General features: G+C 45.6%; 1 protein-coding gene across 1 annotated transcript in view; it reads left to right on the forward strand.

The window, feature by feature from the left end:
• The first annotated feature begins 1,584 nt into the window (after positions 1-1,584).
• PLPPR4 (phospholipid phosphatase related 4) overlaps positions 1,585-20,045 on the forward strand; it is a 37,567-nt gene continuing 19,106 nt past the window's right edge. Inside the window, exon 1 of the mRNA XM_077928467.1 lies at positions 1,585-2,368. Coding sequence (XP_077784593.1) covers positions 1,829-2,368 — 540 coding nt within the window. The 5' untranslated portion in view covers positions 1,585-1,828. The remainder of the gene's footprint in view (positions 2,369-20,045) is intronic.

The following is a 20,045-nucleotide window of genomic DNA, read 5'->3' on the forward strand; positions in this document are numbered from 1 at the left end:
CAACAGTTAAAAATGATGTTGTAGAGGGAAGTGAGGGGCAGATGGGGCTCGTCAACTTAGTATGGTAGCCCATCTAGAAGGAAACCTCTGATCCTAAATCACAGCTGTCTTGTGGGACGTCTTTGCGGGAAGAGAAGGCTAAGGAGGAAACTCTTCACAAATCTGGAGTGGGGTCCCTAAGATGGCTGGATGGCGCCTTGCATGCCTCCTTCTGTCAACTCTTGCAGCCAAGTTGGTGCCAAACATATTGCTCCGATTTCCTTTAGACCACATCATTGAGGCTGAGAAGGGGGTCTTGTTGTCTGGGCAGCCCAGGATCACCATAAGCACTGCCCAGGCTTGCGTCCCAATCCTAAGGACATTACCAGGATTTCAAAGGTGGAATTGATATCTGGGGGGAATTTCCAAAAGGTGACCTGGATCTTCGGCAAGTCAATTGATAAATTTTGGGGTATTTTTGCAAAAGAAGCTCAACAATATCGGAGTCTTTCTAAAATCAGCTCAACAACTTTCAGGGTGTCCTTTTTGAAATATGGCAACCCTACAATCCTGATAGTTTCCCCCTACCCCTGAGCACGGAACTTACTCTTTAAGAGGATTATACAAATTCAGGAAGGATAAGGCTAGCAGTGGCTAGCAACCTCAATGGTTATGTTCTCCCTCTACTACAGGAGGCAATATTTTTTCTGAATAACAGTTGTTGGGGAATCACAACTAGGGAAAGCGCTGCGACTGCCCTTGGCTCCTGCTTGCAAGCTTCCCACAGCCATCTGGTCTGTCACTGTGAGAACTAGCAGTGCTGGAGCACAAGCTAGGTAGGTTACAGTTTGAGCCTCATATTGTGATAGAACTGTAGAGTCGGAAGAGACCACGAGGACCATCTAGTCCAATCCCCCGGAATGCCTTTTGCCCAATGTGGGGCTCACCCCCACAACCCTGATACTAAGGGTCTCAGGCTCTTCCGACTGAGCTGTTAGGAGGGGCCTCAATGCACAAAAAGCAAAACTAATTCTCACATTATACAGCAAATATATTAAACATACAGAAATACAGGCATCATTGCTCTGCTACAGCAAAAAGATGCTTAAGGGCTACTCCATTATTCTTGGCCCCATTTCTAAATCTGTGCCGAAACAGCTTTATTTATTATTTATTTATTTATTTATTTATATTATTATTATTACATGGGTGTAGGGGGGGAGGGGCAGGTGCCCCCCAATCAATAAAGATCAATACAAATCTGAGGTTCTGCCCCAACAAAAGCCTGCCCCCTTTAACAAAAATCCTGGCCCATCCTGCAATCCAAATTCCCTTAGGCCAGGTGTCCAGCAGCACCTGAGCCAGGTGAGCTCCCGTCTGGCCTCTCCAACTGGACGCCCTTGTGTACTCCTGGACCCCGATCTAGCATGGCCCTTCCCCGCATCCTCCCGGATGGCGCGTTCCGCGTCTCCCGGACGCGTGTGGGCGCCTGTGCGCGCGCGCCGGAGAGGCCACGTGTTCCGTCCGAGGCGTCCCATAGGAGGCGCCCGCCCGCCCACGCCGCGAACGTGTGAAGGGGGCCTTCCTTCGCTCGCTCGCGCGTCCACCCACCCACCCTCCCCGGGCGACCTACATTCTCGCGCAGCTGCCTTCAACCCCCGACGCCACCCCACCCTGCCGTCGCCGAGGAGGATGATGATGCTGCGTCGGGGCTCGGCGGCGAAGAGGTTAAGGCGGCCGCCTCCCCGTGCCCGCGCCCCTCCCTCCTCCTCTTCCCGCTCCACCACCATGTAGGCAAGCGGGCCCCCTTCCCCTTTTCGCATGGAGCAGCTTCCTTGACGTCAGACCTATGAATATTGCACGAAGAAGCCGGCTGGCGAGAGCGACGGCTGGCGGCAGCGCTCGATGTAGGCAAGGCGGGCCCTTCGCCGGAGGGGAGTGCGCCGGGCACGAGGAGGCGCTGATCGCCGCCGCCGCTTTGGAGAAGGAGGCCGCCCGGCGCCTGCTGGCCGACAGGGGAGCCGGAGGACTAGCGGCAGGCCGGCCGGCCAGCGCCGGTGGCGGCTTTGCCGGTGGCGGTGGCGCCGACGGCCAAGCGGGCTTCTTGCTGCTGCTGCCGCCCCGAGAGGAGGAGGTTGTGGGCTGCGCGCTGCTCCCGCACCGGGAGGTGGTCCCGGGGGGATGTGACATCAGCGCCGCCGCCAGGCAGTGGGGCAGGAGAGGGGGACGGCTGCCCGGCAGCGCCGCCGCCGCGGTCGCGCACTCGCTGCCGCCCGCTCCGGCTGCGCGTCTCCTGCCCGCGCCGTCCAGCATGTCTTCGAAAGAGAGGCAGAAGAGCAAAGTGGTCAAGGAGAGCGTCACGCTGTTGCCTTGTTTTTATTTCGTCGAGGTGAGTGGGGCAGACGATGGGGGGGGGCGCCATCCTCTCTTTTTTTGGTGGGGGTGGTGATGATGATGAGGGGGAGAGATGATGTAAGGGGGCAGGATCTGTCGCCTGCCCCACCTGGCACGCGCCAGGATCAGCTTCCCAAAAGCAAAGAGCAGTTGTGCATTAGTGGCGCGCACGTGTGTGTGTGTGTGTGTGTGTGTGTGTGTAAGGTTGAGGTGGGTTGCCTGTCAACATTTAGCATGTATGCTTTACATGGGTGGGGAGAGCCTGCTTGGCATTCCTGCCCAGAAACTGGATCTCCTCCTGATCTCATCTTTAATCAAGGACTGGTGGGAGGGAAGAGAGGCAATGTATTTCCCTTTGGATCACCTTAAAGAGCTGTTTCCTGAAAAGCAAAAAAAAATCAAAAAAAAAAAATCAGGATGATGCATCAGGAAGCATCGGTCTATAGGAGTGTAAACCTAGCTTGAAATTGGGGGAAGGGGCGAAACACATACACAGAGAGACTTCTTCCGCTGTTTGGGAGAAATCATTCCTTTAAAGATTGAAGGAGGGTTGCAAATGAAGGGGAGATCACTTCACGTGCTCAGGATCATTCCAATAGGAGAGCAAGGTTGGGGGGAGGAAGAGGGTTGTTCTACGCGTACATGTAGCGGGCATGCATTATTTGAGAAAATTAAAATTAAGGTTGGGAACAAACGTTTTTAGATTGCTAAACAATTGGTGTTGCATTATTGTTGGCATGCAATTTACATGGTGAACGTTCAGGTACATGGGAGGTGCTTGGATGGTTCCTGTTTCCATACGTGGTCCGAGGTGTGATGTGTGTGTTCGCAGAAGCAAAGCGGTTGTGTGAATGCATTTGCCTGCCACCCTTCCCCCACTGATGGCTTCAGAAGTGTTATGGCTGTTCTGTGTTGTACCTTGTTAGTGTTCCACCAGCACTCATTTTGGTTCTTTTCTGACAGCGTGATGTATAGGCACTTGTGAACTGCTTCTTTTGCAACTGGGGCACAAAAAGGAATTTCGTATTTGTACGTTTCGTTGATAGCTCAGGAAATGAGCAAGCGTATCCTTGGAAGACCTGAGGATATGCTGAGGAAAGAAGTGTTGGACTGAGTCCGTCTGTGTTTGCTTTAGAGATGATTGACAAGAAGACTCAGAAAAAGTTGTAGAAGTCAGTCGCCTCCCACCATCACCTGGAGAAAAGAAGCTCAGCCCAGCCCATCTAGACTCCCAGTGATGGGCTCTGTGTTGACATAATAGGAAGTCTCTGGTCCAGGATAGCCAGTAGCTGCTTCACAAAGCCTAGCTGTTGTGTCCCATTTGCAATAATCACATGGCATATAGCAAGGTTGGCTCGCCAAATATATTGTTGGACTCCAAATCCCATCGGCCCCAGCCAATATGGCCAGTGGTCAGGAATGATGGGACTTGTAGTCTAACAAATCTGAAGGTCCACAGATGTTCCACCTTAGTCATATAGAGTGGTTAAGTTTTAGATATCTGGAATTCAAGGACTGTAGAAATTATTACACTAAAGGTGTAAGGATGCAGAGACACTGAAAACTGATGCAGGCAAATGAGTGTTTTTAAAATGTTCCTTGGGTGCATTGTTTTATTGATCACTCAGAAAAGCATTTATTATTTTGTTACGGGAAATGCCCTATATACTGAAGCATAAATATATTCAGGGAAGAGTCTTCCTCAAGTTCTGAAAGGGGAAGGAGGGAATGTGTGAGTTATCCCATGTAAGAAAAGTTTTAGGGAAAAGTTTTAGGGAAAGAAAAGTCTTTCCCTAAATGCCCTCCACCTCCTTAGTCTCCATAAACAAGAAATAAAAATGGAGTCATTAGCATCTGTGCCAGAGTGCTCAGATGATATTAAATGTAGAAATCAGAAGCTTGGGGTCCTTGCTCCCTCCTGGGCACATAGAAGAGTGGGAGGAGATAGGATAATGGATGGAATGTTCTTCGTAGGCCCTTTCTGACTCTTGCAAAGTTTGACCTATATTGGGAGAGAGCAGCTATGACTTTGAAAGGTATGGTCCTTCTGACACCGTAGGGTAGAGTAAGGGCTGAAGCTCAGTGGTAAAACATCTGCTTTGCATTCAAAAGTTCCCAGGTTCAATTCCTAGCATCTTCAAGTAGGGCTGGATATGTCCCCAATCTGAAACCCTCGAGAGCATCTGCCAGTCAGTGTAGACAATGCTGAGGTAGCTGGACCAATCTAGATGGACCGACTTGGTATGAGTCTACTTCCTATATTTCTTTGAAAATGCTCCATTGTTGATAGGCGCTCAAAGGACAAGATGCTTAATTTTTGAATTACTAGATCACTGCTTCCACTTGGGCCTTCTTTCACTCAGTCACCTAAGCATCATCCATGGTCTTGGTTCAGTCCATAATGACAAAGTCAAGGGAGTCCAAGACTGGTTGGCTGCTTTGCCAAAGGAAAGTACTCAGAGGTTTCATATTAGTTTTGCTTAGGTAAGTGTAGCTGTTTCCTGATTTCAAACACAACACCCTCCGAAACAGGCTGCAGAGAGCTGAGCAACATTGATTAGAAGAATCTAATGAATATGTAGGGAATGGAATATTATTTATTTCATTGGAGCCACTTCGAGCCTGGCCTTTTCAAAATCAATCCCAAAGCAGGTTACAACAGGGAAAATTCATATTACATGCTCAACAATTAAAAATTTTTTAAAACACATCAAAAGCCATTACAACAAATCAGAATCAACTCTACTGACCAATTTAGCCAAATGCTTGTGTGAATAAATGTCTCTTTAAAGCAGATTTGGTGGACCTTTGACCCTCCAGGTGTTGCTTGAACTAAAACTTCCATCATCATTGGCCGTTGGTCCTGCTTGTTGTGGAGTTGTAGTTCAGCAACATCTGGAAGGTCAAAGGTCCACCACCGCTTTCGAAGGTGCCCACAGGCTGTCAGCATTGGTGCCAACTGAGTCTGTGAATGGAGGACATTCCATAATCAAGGTGGCGCGATTGAGAGCATCCTCTAACAGGTTTCTACATACCATTCATTGGCACATGTCACATTGTTAAGGGGGTGTCTCTGCAATGTCTTAAAGTCTGGGCTGGTGTATAGGGGAGTAACCGATCCAATGAGTATGTGGGCCCTAAGCCATGGAGGGCTTTAAATGTCAACCCAAGCACCTTTGAACTTGGCTCAGCAGCCGACTGGTAGCAAATGATGTCATTGCACTTCAAGCCCCCCACACGTGGCAGCAGGGGAATGGGAAGCATGATGGTGTCACGTTAATGCATTTTGTTTCTCTGTCCAGGGGAGGGAGGAGGATATGTGGGCTGGCTCTCTCCCTCTTAAATCAGAGAGTATGTGGAGGCCGCCATCGCTCCAGAAGAACCCACACAGAATCAGTCTAAAAATGGCTTTTAAAAGTCATCACTTCATTTTGTCGCCCAGGGAATAGCTCTCAGAATTGTATACAGTACAGGGAAACCAACCATTAAGACTTCACTGCACTGAACAATGAAAGAAATAAAACACACTGCTGGCTGTTATTTCTCCAAAGCCAGCAGGAGAGGGCAAGGCAGCCCAGGGGTGTGGAGAGTGGGAGGTAAAGAATAAAATGTAAACTTGCGTGGTTTTAGGTAGCCACAGACCATGAGGGCAACAGTGAAGAGCATGTAATAGAAATATACTTGCATGCAGAAGAGAGAACATTTTCTCGGGGGGGGGGGCGTTTGAGAAGGGGAATGTTACTCATTTTGGAATGTGGTGTGTTCAATGAGGATTCTCATGATTGGATTTCCATGGTCTGGATGGCTCCAGATTACATATCGCCCTCAGAACTGCACTGAGGTGATTTACAGTTCATGAAGTGTACAGTCTATCAGGGCTCTCACTCATGTGGACGATCTTTGAGTGCATAGGCCTCCCTCACAATAGCACCAAATGTGAGGTAAGCAGAGGGCATGGCCCAGGGTGACTATATACCCAACTTTACAAAGGACAGTCCTCTGTTTGATAGTGTCCTCTATTTGAGGGTCATCCAGTCCAGGGTTGCATTCACATTCAGAGTTGCATACATTTAAAGCACTATGATACCACTTTCAACAATCATGGCTTCCACTCAAAGAATTCTTGAGCCTCTGGTTTTAAAATGACCATAGAAAGAGAGAGCAAAAGCTTTGAAAATGCCCATCAACAAGTTTTTATCACTTGATCTGCAAACTAAGCAGGCAGACAAATCATCTCTGGTGTCTTCTCCACTACGGTTAGATGTGTCGCATTTCTGTTTCAGTTATAGTAAATATTACCGCATGAGAATCTTATGAAAATTGGTGTCCTCTTTTTGGATCAGACACACACTTGAGCCTAAGTCTGTTGCTACCACCCATCTTCACATTCTGTTTCTGAACTAATAATAATAATAATAATAATAATAATAATAATAATAATAATAATTTATTTATACCCCGCCCATCTGGCTGAGTTTCCCCAGCCACTCTGGGCGGCTCCCAATCAGTGTTAAAAACAGTACAGCGTTACATATTAAAAACTTCCCTGAACAGGGCTGCCTTAAGATGTCTTCTGAATGTCAGGTAATTATTTATCTTTTTGACATCTGATGGGAGGGCGTTCCACAGGGCGGGCGCCACTACCGAGAAGGCCCTCTGTCTGGTTCCCTGTAGCCTCACTTCTCGCAATGAGGGAACCGCCAGAAGGCCCTCGGCGCTGGATCTCACCACATACTGGTGGATGGGGTTTCCTGAGGACCTACAGACAGAAAGGATTTAGTAAACCTGAGTTATATGTGGAGCCCTTTTAAAAAAAGAAAGAAAAGGCAACTTTCAAAACTCATACATGAATATTACATCAAACATAACACATTTAAACATCAGGCAAGGCTTTGTGGATTTATCAGGGCAAACAAAGAACTGTTAGATGGAGGTAAGATTAATTTAGCAAAGCATAGCATCGTTTCAAGTGTGGGAAAAGGAGAGTGGCATTTTCTGCTTATCTGCTGGGAATCTTTTTGTACAAAGAAGGCATACATACAGTGATATGAGCCCCTGAGGTGGCTACCAGCTCGAGGAGAGCAAGGCCAAAGCAGGGAAATTAGACTTCTTTTCTTAAAGGTCATTGATTATTCCTAGAAAGCAAAAGCAAGCCAATCGTCCAGCCTGCCAGAGGTTGTTAACAGCCAGCGTCACAGCCAGGCAAGCACTAGAGGTGTTCACATGTGACATTCAATGATCGTATTATCTGTGACCCTGTGTACACCATACCTGAGCTGTGCAAAGCAACAGGTGTACACTCTTTCACACAAACACAGTGTAGAACTGGTGCTGTTCTGGGTGCCAAATAATACCACGTTTCTAAGAAATCCATCTTTTAGTGTGGCAGCACCTATACATTGGAACTTTCTTTCTGTTGACAACCTCAGTGTTTAAAGCTTAAATGGAGTTAGGCTTGTGTCCCAAAATCAGATGCAGAGAATCCTTAACCTCAAACAGAAAAGCCGGGCCTTCTGGCCCCCAGGGTCAGAAAATTAGGTGCTCTGGCAGAGATGTGAGTTGCTTGGTGAAAGATCCAAATAGGATGTTACAGTGGTACCTCAGGTTAAGAAGTTAATTCATTCTGGAGGTCCGTTCTTAACCTGAAACTGTTCTTAACCTGAGGTTCCACTTTAGCTAATGAGGCCTCCCACTGCTGCTGTGCGATTTCTGTTCTCATCCTGAAGCAAAGTTCTTAACCTGAGGTACTATTTCTGAGTTAGCCGAGTCTGTAACCTGAAGCGTCTGTAACCTGAAGCATCTGTAACCCAAGGTACCACTGTATTTGTAGATCCTACAAGGTATACAACACTTAAGTTGAATCCTGACCCCATTTAAGGCTTAAACACTGAGGTTGTCCTGGGAAAGGGGAAATAGAAATTTAGGAGACTTGCCAGTGTGATTATCCAGTGTCGCCACCCACATGGTCTTGACAACAAGGCTCAGAATAAATTCAAAGGGAAGGCAAAGATAAGGGGAGAGAAGTGTTGGGTTTATAATCATGGACAAAGGATAGCATAAATTGTCTGGAAGACACAACCCTTTGCCTCTGTGCGGCTCTTACAGTTGAGATGGTTTCAGAATTAATACAAAGGCAGACATGTTTGTGACATGAATTTAACTATGGATGGATTCAGCCCACCAGCTTTCGCTCATGTTATAATATTCTGAAGCTGCTACGTTTGGAAGCCTGTTGGGAGCTCACTTTTATAAGTCTGTCAAAAATGCAACCAACCCAAGGACCACCTCATTTTATTTTATTTTAAAGCCCAAGAACATGTGACTGGCTCAAAATGTGGTGCTGGAATCAGTTTGCCAGTACTGGGGAAACTGGTGCCTAGATATACGAATATACCTTCTATTGCTTTAGTATACCCATGAGTCAGTGGCATTTTTCATGGTATTCCCACGAACCTTGGCGGCAGGGGGAATACACACACACACAACTACTTGCCAGGTTGCTTGGGAGAAATGCCTCTGGCCTTCTGCTGGCAGTTTCATAGCTCTAGTGTGTCCTTGTTCCCAGAGGCAGCTAGCATATTGGCAGCCACTAGAGAAAGGGACTCAAATATATGGAACATATACATTTGGCCCCAATTCACTTTCAAACAAGATTTGAAAACTCATTTACTTCAAGCAGCCTTGAGCCGAGGTGTTGCACTGACCATTTCAAACCATTTACATTGTTGCTGGTTTTAAAGGAATGTTGTTTTTTTCCTTAATTGCTTACGTTGATTTTATATGAGAGTTGTCCTGGTGCATTCTGATGTCCACCACTGAGAAGAGATGATGGCCCATATATCCTCAGATATGGGCTAGAAACGAAAGCAAGTTCAGGACCATGTACAAGGACTTTAGTGTAGGTGCAGGATCATAGCTGGAAGTTGAGCGGCTGAAGTAGATGGAGAAAATTGTCCTGGATCTACTTGCAGAGCTTTGTAATCTGGGCTAGGTGGTCAAGATCAAATGCTGCAATTGGTCAGTCAAAGGCTCAGTGCAATTTTCTGCAGCCATTGACTTCTAGGGAACAGGATTTCAAGTTGCTAAGAGTTCTTTTCAGATCCCCCTGGTAGACCGGGGGTGGATCTCTCTTCTCAGGGCAATGAGAAGTTTTCATTTGCAGATCCTTCATTCATGGCCCTAACAAGTATAAATGGCTCGTGTGAGACATAAGTTGCTGCTGGATTCTCTCTGATGTTAGTCATTTTATTATATTGATTTTTGTTCTATTTATATTGTTTGTGTTACGAGGTTTGTAATGATGTATTTTTATGAATTGCCATATACCAAACCACCCTGGGAGCCTTCAGGTTTAAGGGAAGGATATTAAGTAATAAATAGACAAATGTTGTGCTTAGGATGAAATAAGAGCATAAGAATAGCCTGCTGGATCAGACCACTGGCTCTTATTTCATACTAAGCACAACATTTGATAACCCTCTCCTCCATGAACTGGTCTAATCCTTTTTTTTAAATGCTGCTGTTTTAATTGTTTAGTTTTACTGTAATGAGATGCTTCAGTTTTTATGTCTTGTTTGCAAAGTTGCCTTGGGAGGGCTTTGCCCTGCACACAGACAAACTGGTGACCTATATTACAGAGAGCCGGCCTTTATTTGACATGTCCAAGTCTAATCTAAGGACAGATAATCCTAAAAAGGGCTAGCAGGGACCTTAAATTTGTCCACCAGCGTTTAGCAACTGAGGTCACCTGGTCACACTCTTCCCCCATTATTGTAGTTTGTACTGTGTTTTGTTTTTCAAATCGTAGTAATTATTTCTAAATTTTGGATTTTTACTATCAAGCTCTCTCTCACCTGATCCATCCCTATGTTGAGATCATTTGCTCTTTCTGCCTCCGCAGCTGCACTTCTGCCTATGGTGCTGAACCAGCACTATGGTCCTTGTCCATGGTGCTGAATGAACTTGCTTTTGATTGCAGCCTAGGCTCATCTAGACTTCTCCTTGTCCTGCCTCTTTCCACTGGGATAACCCAATATTTACAGCTGAATTGGAGCAAACTTCTATCAGGTTTTCTGTGGATTGATGTTTGCTCCAATTCAACCCTAAAGAGCGGATTTTCCCAGTGAAAGCAATGGGGAAAGCGGAAAACCACTCAGACCCGTGCTTTCTAGGCAAGTGGAAGCTGCCTGTTTCAGAGCACTGGGCCTGTTATAATTAGTCATTAAATTTGTATAGCCAGAGGTTAACAGAAGTTAGGCTATTCCTTTCCCAAATTAGGGGCACAGCTGGGTCACCAGCCAAAAGTGATGGAAGGCAACTCTGTGCCACCTGAGCCTCAAGCAACCACAAAGGATCCAGGAATACTCCCAAGCTACATAACCACCACTTCAGAGGGAGGGTAACCGCCTCAAGAGCAGGCAACCTCCCATCTGTCCAGTCTAGGGAACCACCCACTAACAATGCCTCAATCTTATCTGGATTGAGCTTCCGTTTATTGGCTCCCATCAAGCCTGTTACCGAGGCAAGACAACGGTCTAACACATCCACTGCCACACCCACAGATATAAAGTGAACTGTGGGAGGGAACTGATTTTCTATATCTGATTTCAGTGGGGGTTTAGGCCCAGTTTTGGCACAGAAACTGCTTGGGTCACCCTATATAAGAGAGAGGCATGGGAAACGTAAGCTTGTTAATTCTCCTCAACCTCTTAGTGACTTTTGATACCATTGACCACGGTATCCTTCTGGAGAGGCTGTCTGAGTTGGGGGTAGGTGGCACTGCTTTGTGGATGCTCCAGTCCTCCTTGGATGGTGTCTCCCAGAGGGTGATGCTTGGGGAGTGCTTTTCAGCCCCATGGAGCTAATAATAATAATAATTTATTTATACCCCACCCTCCCCAGCCAGAGCCGGGCTCAGGGCAGCTAACACCAGTAAAATTACAGTAAAAACATAATAGGGGGGAAAGCCAATTTAAAATACAGGTTAAAATGCAATTTAAAATCAGCCTCATTTTAAAAGTAGCCCATAGATCAAAACCATAAGGGGAGGGAAAAATAAGGGTCAGATTGAGTCCAAACCAAGGGGTAGGTGGAGCAGCTCTGTCTTGCAGGCCCTGCAGAAAGATGTCAAGTCCCGCAGGGCCCTAGTCTCTTGTGACAGAGCGTTCCACCAAGTTGGGGCCAGTACTGAAAAGGCCCTGGCCCTAGTTGAGACCAATCTAACCCAACTTGGGACCTCCAAAGTGTTGTCATTTGTGGACCTTAAGGTCCTCTGCAGGGCATACCAGGAGAGGCAGTCCCATAGGAGTGGAGTTCTTCAGAGTTCAGTTTTATTCCCTATGCTATTTAACATCTGCATGAAACCGCTGAGCAGCGTTCAAAACTCCCATTGTTCTAGGTACATTTTGCGATGGGGAGTTTCATTAATGCATGCAGTTTCTGAGCTGTGGGCACAGTACTGAGCCCAAGATTTCAGTTTAAAACTGCCACTGCTGGAAGAAAAGGACGACCTTTTTCTGCCTCCTCACTTCCATCCACTCTCTGAAGACTGGAGAAGGGACCCTCATAAGAATATTAGGGGGGGGGGCAGGCAGGGGAAGTGTGGCTTTGTTTTTTGCAGTCTTCGGATGAGGACTAAGCCATGTGAAAAACAAACATAAGATTTTAGCTGCAGTTCATTCATTTTCAGCTTTGCATTCTTGTTATAAAAGGGCTCACCTAAACACTCCATTGTGGCGCCTATAACCTCGGTTTAATGTGCCACTCAGCTCCTAGCTTTCATATCTCAGTTTCTAACACTGCCGCTGAGTGGGGTCATCCGGAGTTTTGAGTACGTTGTCAGCAGTATGCTGATGACACACAGTTCTGCTTCTCCTGCACACCAGTGTGGACCAAGGAAATGTGCTCTCTGAAGGACATGAAGTAACTTAGTTGTGTACATTTTGCAGAAGGAAGACGATAGCTTTGTGTGTGTAGCAATGGATTACAGTGGGCCTGCCACTTAAATGAGGGTTCGGGTCCATGTATCCACATGCAAAGGCAAAATTGCATTAAGTCAGGAACCCCCAGAGCAGCACACCTGGTTCATAAACATCCCTACCTGTCTGGAGCTGGCCTTGCTCTCTGCGTTGCTTAGAGTTGGGAAGGAGGAATGATGTAACTGAGCAGAGTGGAGATCATCAGGATTCATAGTGAGGAACAGTTGGGCTAGGTGGGTTTAAGGTAATCTCCCATGTTGTGATCATAAAGTGGAAAAACATGTCACTCGTCAAAGAACAAGCTAAGTCAAATTGTGGTTGTCAGTACAATAGTACCGGTATTTAAAACAAACTGGCCTGTCCAACCGTGTATTGTTTAAGAAGCTGTACTAGCACGTTCTGCAATATATTCCTGGAGAATAAAAGCTGCATCGTCTGGAAAAAGTAGTAGCAGGATTTGGGAAACCCTCAACCTCGTGAAAATAGATTAACGTCTCACTTCACGAATTCCAAGGCTGAGTCATGGCAGCGAAAATAAATGTGTCTGGACTTATGCCCAACTCAGGCCATGCCCTGCCGCATCACTCTCTGTCTTGCAAACTGAGCCTCCAAGCCAGCTTCATTAAATTTACTGAGAAGCTTCCAATGAAATCAATGGGGAGTGAAGTACACCTAGCCTTGTGCAGGATTGTGACCAATGATTTTATACCCTTGGCCCGGAAACTCTCACTAGAGGGTCATGCAGTGCCTCTTGGCACTGGGATACAGTGGTACCTCGGGTTAAGTACTTAATTCGTTCCGGAGGTCTGTACGTAACCTGAAACTCTTAACGTGAAGCACCACTTTAGCTAATGGGGCCTCCTGCTGCTGCCACACTGCTGGAGCACAATTTCTGTTCTCATCCTGAAGCAAAGTTCTTAACCTGAAGCACTATTTCTGGGTTAGCAGAGTCTGTAACCTGAAGCGTATGTAACCCGAGGTACCACTGTACAGTCTTAGGACACCCCCACACTATAGATCTATATTGGCCAGTTTAATGGACATAACAAGAATTTTGGGGATCCTAGGTTACTCACGAGGCAAATGATTCTGTACCAGATCCCGGGGACCCTTCAGGGAACGATGGTTCGAAGGGTTCCTTGAGAAAAGGGAAATGCTATTCAACCATAAAGAAGATGCCTACGGGATCAGACCAAAGGCTAATCTAGCACAACGTCTTGATTCCTACAATGGGATGTCTCTTGGGAAGGCCACAAGCAGGGCATGATAGCAACTGTCCTCTCCTGCTGTGGTTCCACAGGAATTGGGATTCAGAGTTATTCTATCCCTGATAGGATAGCTCAGTTGGTTAGAGCATTGTGCTGGTAATGCCAAGGTTGCAGGTTTGATCCCCATATGGGACAGCTGCATATTCCTGCATTGCAGTGGTTTGGACTAGATGATCCTCAGGGTCCCTTCCAACTCTACCATTCTATGATTCTTTGATCCTGGACTAGTACTAGCCCATGATAGCCTTACACACCTTGCATTTGTCAACCGCCCCCCATTGAAAGCCATCTGACTGAGAGGCTCTCTTCATTAGTCTCTGACATACGGTAGTTATGCCCCTGAGAGTACCACCATAACACTTTATACTGACAGGTCTAGAGAAAAATGGCAAATATTGAAACCTATCCAATCATATAAACAAGGCAAACACTTGAATATATGCCACTGATAAGTATGAGTTTCCTTTTTTCTTTCTTTTACTTCCTGTGCACAGGATCAGATGTGAAAACCCATTGAATGTCAGGAAACCCATTGAAGTTATAGGAAAGTGCCCCGAGCCTATTAATTATCAGAGTCCCATGGACACCATTTGTAAACTCTTCTATAGGCGGTGCTATTCGTCTGCTCCATTGCTTCCCACTGAAATATTTGGCTCATCGATGCATGCGCACCCCATTAATGAATGTGGGCTGCGCATGCACATATATGCAAAGCTGTGGCGACTGTGCTTTGGTGTGCGTGTGTGCATCAAAAAGAAAAAGAACGTGATTCCTTTGTTTTAAAATGCCAGCGTGGATACAGCGTTAAGGGAACAAACCCTGTTTCGATCATTCATTATCCTGCAAATAGCAAGTTGTTCCTTTGTTATTGCATTATGTCATATTAGAAAGGGGGGGGGGGAGGAATTATGCAGAAGTCTGTTTTTTTTATCCTCCAGATGGAGTGGGATTTAGTCCTCACATGTTGCAGGGAAAGTTACAAGGACACAGATTATTTGATGAGATACAAAGGGGGAGGTGGAAAGCAAGGAGATAAATTATATAATTAACTCTTGCAGTGCCAATATCACACGTGAGCAGCATTGCGTTCCTCTACGCTTAACACCACAGGACACGGGGGAATTCCAGAAGCAAATGTGAAGGTTGTGGTTGCTACCATACCTGCATCAACTCTACTTGTGAGTTTTAAATTGCGGTGTTTCAAAGCTTCTAAAGCAGTGGACATTTAAAAGCCTATCTAAGCAACATCTTCCTCTTTTAAAAGCTGTATGCGGCAGTCCCCAAAATGCTTGACCAGTGAGTAAGACTGACTGACAGACATGCTGTTTCAAGTGTCTCTGAGCATGCAAAGAGTGCCTTATTCCCCAAACTGGCTTTTCCATAGCATGCTATCCATAATATAAAACACATAAGTTAAACTTCAGTGTGTGCAATTGGTATGATGGTGGAATTGTGCCTTATTTTTTATTCATTCCTACCTCCACTTTCCTCTCCCTATCTTCCTCTCTTTCTCCTGTGTCAGATGGTAAACTTTAGGGGCTGGAGTCTGCTCTCTTGTACTGTGTAAAGCACCGTGTCACTATATAAGTAATAAATAAGAATGTAGCATAGAAGCCCAAAGATGAGTTCTTACCCATCTATGGAACGTACTTGCTCAGAGACACTTTGCATCTGGAGTTGCTGGTGGAAGAGGCAGGGAACAGACAGGGAACAGGCGACAAGGGAAGGAGGTATCTCTGTAACTGCAGCTTACAGACCTGCAACTGACTGAATTGGACAGGAGCTTCCTGTCAACTGTTAGGTTACATGTGGATTTGACTCATTTCATTTCATTTAGAGAAGATGTGTGTTCTGGAGTGCCCTTTGCTATGTTCAAAAAAATTCCCTTTATCAGAACAGCATCTGATGGCTGCTGTACAAGATCTGGGCCTAAATTGGCTACATGTTTGGCAGTTATACTCTCTTCTTCTAAGTATGTCCAATATGGGAGAAGCAGCCACCAGGAATTTTAGTTCGTTGAGGCTTCGGTTAGATCCAGAACACACACAACACTTACACTCTTTGCTGTTAGACCTTCAATTTTCTCCCCTCCCTCCCTGGGCAGGTTCCAACCCCTCTCTGTTGTTTAGGACAATCCAGCAGCCTCAGATCAGGTTAGCAAACCCTCCAAGTGTCCCTATTTTCCAGAGACAGTTGCGGATTTACACAAGTCGCCCCAGTTTCTGATTTGATCTTGGAATGTCCTGCTTTCCCTTAAAGGTAAAAGTAAAGGGACCCTTGACCATGAGGTCCAGTCATGACCGACTGTGGGGTTGCGGCGCTCATCTCACTTTATTGACCGAGGGAGCCAGCGTTCAGCTTCCAGGTCATGTGACCAGCATGACTAAGCCGCTTCTGGTGAACCAGAGCAGCACACGTCATTGGAGAAGTGTTGGAGGGTATAGAGTTCTGAGATCTCTGAGTCAAGGAGATAAGTAACTATGCAAACTTTAGAAGACATCTGAAGGCAACCCTGTACAGGGAAGTTGTTTAATGCATTCCTGCACCATCAGAATGGTTTTGAGCATGCTCAGAGCTCTTTCTTTGAAGGCCAGATTTCCTTGTAGCTTTCAGCATGTTCTGATAACCAGAGAAGCAACAGGTAGCGTTTCCTACATTGGAGAGCTTTTGTTTGTTTCTTTTGCATTTCCTTTATGGCCTTCTGAGAGAGAGAGAGAAAGAGAGAGACAGGGAGAGAGCACAAGCAAGCAATGCAATACAAACGCATGCAGAGACAGAAAAAATAAAACAATGATGCAATAGGGAGGAAAACCTGAAAGCAACTGAGACTACAATACAGCATTCAACTATCTCATATTTAAAATGGGTGTATTGGTTAAACTTATTACTTTTACTGTATTTTGTATGTATTTATATCGATAATTTTTTATTTTTAAAAAAAGCAATGCAGCACAAGTGTGTTTCTGAAATAAATATCTTTTACTTAATCATTTTGCATGTATTTTTGTCAATCAAACTGGGAGGAGAAATGGTGGGTGGCTTGTGTATGTGTTGCAACAAACTCTATTAATTAGTTCGCTGCACTCACTATTAAGAACTGCAGCATCAGCTGGGTAAGACAGGGCAGGTTGAACAGAACCATGAGCAATTCCAGAGTATTTTTCAGGGCATTTCCGCAAAAGGTGTGTGTATTCGCTTCTAACAAGTCCTTCCCCTCCTGTAACTTCAGGATATTAATTCTTGCTTACTTTTTTCCCCTCAGAGAATTTCTAAAAGTTTGGGCTCTGTGCCTGTTTCGATATCTTAATGCTCACTTCTGCTTCTCCTGCAGCGTGGCTGCTAGGAGATCAAGTAAGCACATTTTAGTGTTGCCCCCAAACACTAACCTAAATTATGATTTGTTGAAATAAGGCAGCATCATAAATCATAGTCGGAAGCTGGCTAGTTTAAAATAAACCATAGTTATGCTTAACCACTCCTTCATGGATCACTGCCTTGTCGTGGCGAAGGGGCTTGAATAACTCAGAGAGCTGGACCATAAAGAAGGCTTATCACCGAAGAATTGATGCTTTTGAATTATGGTGCTGGAGGAGATTCTTGAGAGTCCCATGGACTGCAAGAAGATCAAACCTATCCATTCTGAAGGAAATCAGCCCTGAGTGCTCACTGGAAGGACAGATCCTGAAGCTGAGGCTCCAATACTTTGGCCACCTCATGAGAAGAGAAGACTCCCTGGAAAAGACCCTGATGTTGGGAAAGATGGAGGGCACAAGGAGAAGGGGATGACAGAGCACGAGATGGTTGGACAGTGTTCTTGAAGCTACCAGCATGAGTTTGACCAAACTGTGGAAGGCAGTGGAAGACCGGAGTGCCTGGCGTGCTCTGGTCCATGGGGTCATGAAGAGTTGGACACGACTAAACAACTAAACAACAACAACAACAACAACGCTTAACCACAGTTTGTTAGATTTGAACAATGCAACAAACTGCAATCAATTACAAAACAGAAGCAAGTGTTTCTGAACTCCCTGGGCCAGAAGAGGATGGGGGTAGATTTTGTACATTCATGTGAGGCTAGCTTTGTTCCCGTGGTGATAAACCATGGGTAGGCAAACTAAGGCTTGGGTGCTGGATACAGCCCAATCGCCTTCTAAATCTGGCCCACAGACGGTCCAAGAATCAGCGTGCTTTTACATGAGTCGATGTGTCCTTTTATTTAAAATGCATCTCTGGGTTATTTGTGGGGCCTGCCTGGTGTTTTTACATGAGTAGAATGTGTGCTTTTATTTAAAATGTTATCTGTGAGGCATAGGAATTTGTTCATTTTCCCCCAAAAAATATAGTCCAGCCCTCCACAAGGTCTGAGGGACAGTGGACTTGGCCCCCTGCTGAAAAAGTTTGCTGACCCCTGTGATAAACCATGGAAGCAAGTAGTAAGTGTGTGCTCTTGATCACATTCTGCTTCTGGCTGAACCACATAAATTGCCAGGTTCACTGCACATCCATGGAGCCTTGAACTCTTGTTTCCAACAGCAGACAGACAGATTGGCCAATGAAAGTCAGAAGCACGCAGTCACAACCCCCCTGGTGACTCCAGGTATGGAATAATCAGATGTGTACTGCTTTAAAACATGGAGCCGTCAATCCTACTTTCAGAACTCACTACTGTTCATTGACCTGTCCTTGGATTTCTTTAAACCATTTAGAAAGCTACATCTATGTGAGTGGTCATCTTAAATTCCACAGACAAAAGTATGCATTTTGTGAAGTAAATCCTCTTTTCGGTCCTCAGTCCATTGCCAATCAATTTCATTGTGTTGGGAGAGTGATTAATACCTGACAGCAGCATCTGAGGAGGTCGTAGAATAATTCCTCATGTTGAATACTTTTGATTTGGGGGTTATCTTTTCACTATGTTTTCCTAAGGATTACCATATCGATGTTTGTCCTTTTTATTATTACGGCACTTGTGCGATACTAAAAAGAACTCAAGCAATTTTGAGGTTAAACAAGCTTATTAATTATACTGATCATCTTCACCTCCTATTCTCCTGAAATCAAGAGCTACTGTTTCCTGCGCAATGCATTTTCAGAAAATTAGGATCCCAAACTTATAGTTTTGTCACTGAATACTTAGATGCATCTCCCATAAACCCACTGTACTAAAGCTTCACTTATTTCTTCCCCACTGTAAATTTCAAACAGGAGCAAGGGTTAATTGCAGAAGCTAGCTCTCCATCAACCAGCTAAAGTTGCCAATATTAGGCCCCTTCTCTCTTTTGTATCTGTTTGCCTTTAAAATTCCAATTTGAGTCCAGAAGTTAAGGCAATGAGCATTATGCCATCTAATTACATCGGACATGCTCAAGGTGTTTGAAGTTAATACCTGTAATTGCAATGCTCCTGCTGTTCAAAGCAGCACACTCAATAAATATTCATAAGTTCAAATAGCCACCTGCAACTTCTCCTTTGAAAACATACATGGTTTTCCCTTGGCTTTTTTCTTTTTAAAAAGTCTATTACATACAAGTGGTGGCAAAACTCTTTTGGCACTCGGGTCAAGCCTCTGAGACCACATGACAGCAGTGAGTGTGGCACATAGGCATTATGCACCTTTAAGCGCCAGGCAAAAACATTCCTTTCTGACCAGGCCTTTGGTTGATTGTCATCCGATGCCCTTTTAAAATGTGTTGGGGAGGAGGGGGATAATTGGGTTGTCCTTGTTTTTGTTTTTATTATGTATCTTATGTTTCTGTATTGGGATTTTATGTTGCGAACCTCCCTGAGGCGTGCGGGTATAGGACAGTATACAAATTTAATAAATAATCAAAATAAGAATAGGCATGCAGCCCCCAGCTGCTACAACTGATCTGTGCTGAAGAGCTGGAGAGGGGGGGTTATCACCTGGGCTGTGGAAGGTACCCCCAATTCTGTTTGGGGTCCAGTTTGATGATCCAGATTAGGCCACAGTCCAACCTGGACCAATCAGGACCCAACTCAGGACTCAGACCAAATGGGAGGGACATATATAGATAAAAGGTAAAGGGACCCCTGACCATTAGGTCCAGTCATGGCCGACTCTGGGGTTGCGGCGCTCATCTCGCCGAGGGAGCCGGGTCACGTGGCCAGCATGACTAAGCCGCTTCTGGTGAAGTGGAGCAGCGCACGGAAACGCCGTTTACCTTCCTGCCGGAGCGGTACCTATTTATCTACTTGCCCTTTGACGTGCTTTCGAACTGCTAGGTTGGCAGGAGCAGGGACCGAGCAACGGGAGCTCACCCCGTCACGGGGATTCGAACCGCCGGCCTTCGGATCGGCAAGCCCTAGGCTCTGTGGTTTAACCCACAGCGCCACCCGCGTACCTCAGGGACATATATAGCCCCTATTTAAAAATCAAGGCTTTAAACCCCGATTAAATGTGTCCTGT

The sequence above is a fragment of the Podarcis muralis genome, chromosome 5 (assembly GCF_964188315.1).
Source record: "Podarcis muralis chromosome 5, rPodMur119.hap1.1, whole genome shotgun sequence".
NCBI classification, from domain to species: Eukaryota; Metazoa; Chordata; class Lepidosauria; order Squamata; family Lacertidae; genus Podarcis; species Podarcis muralis.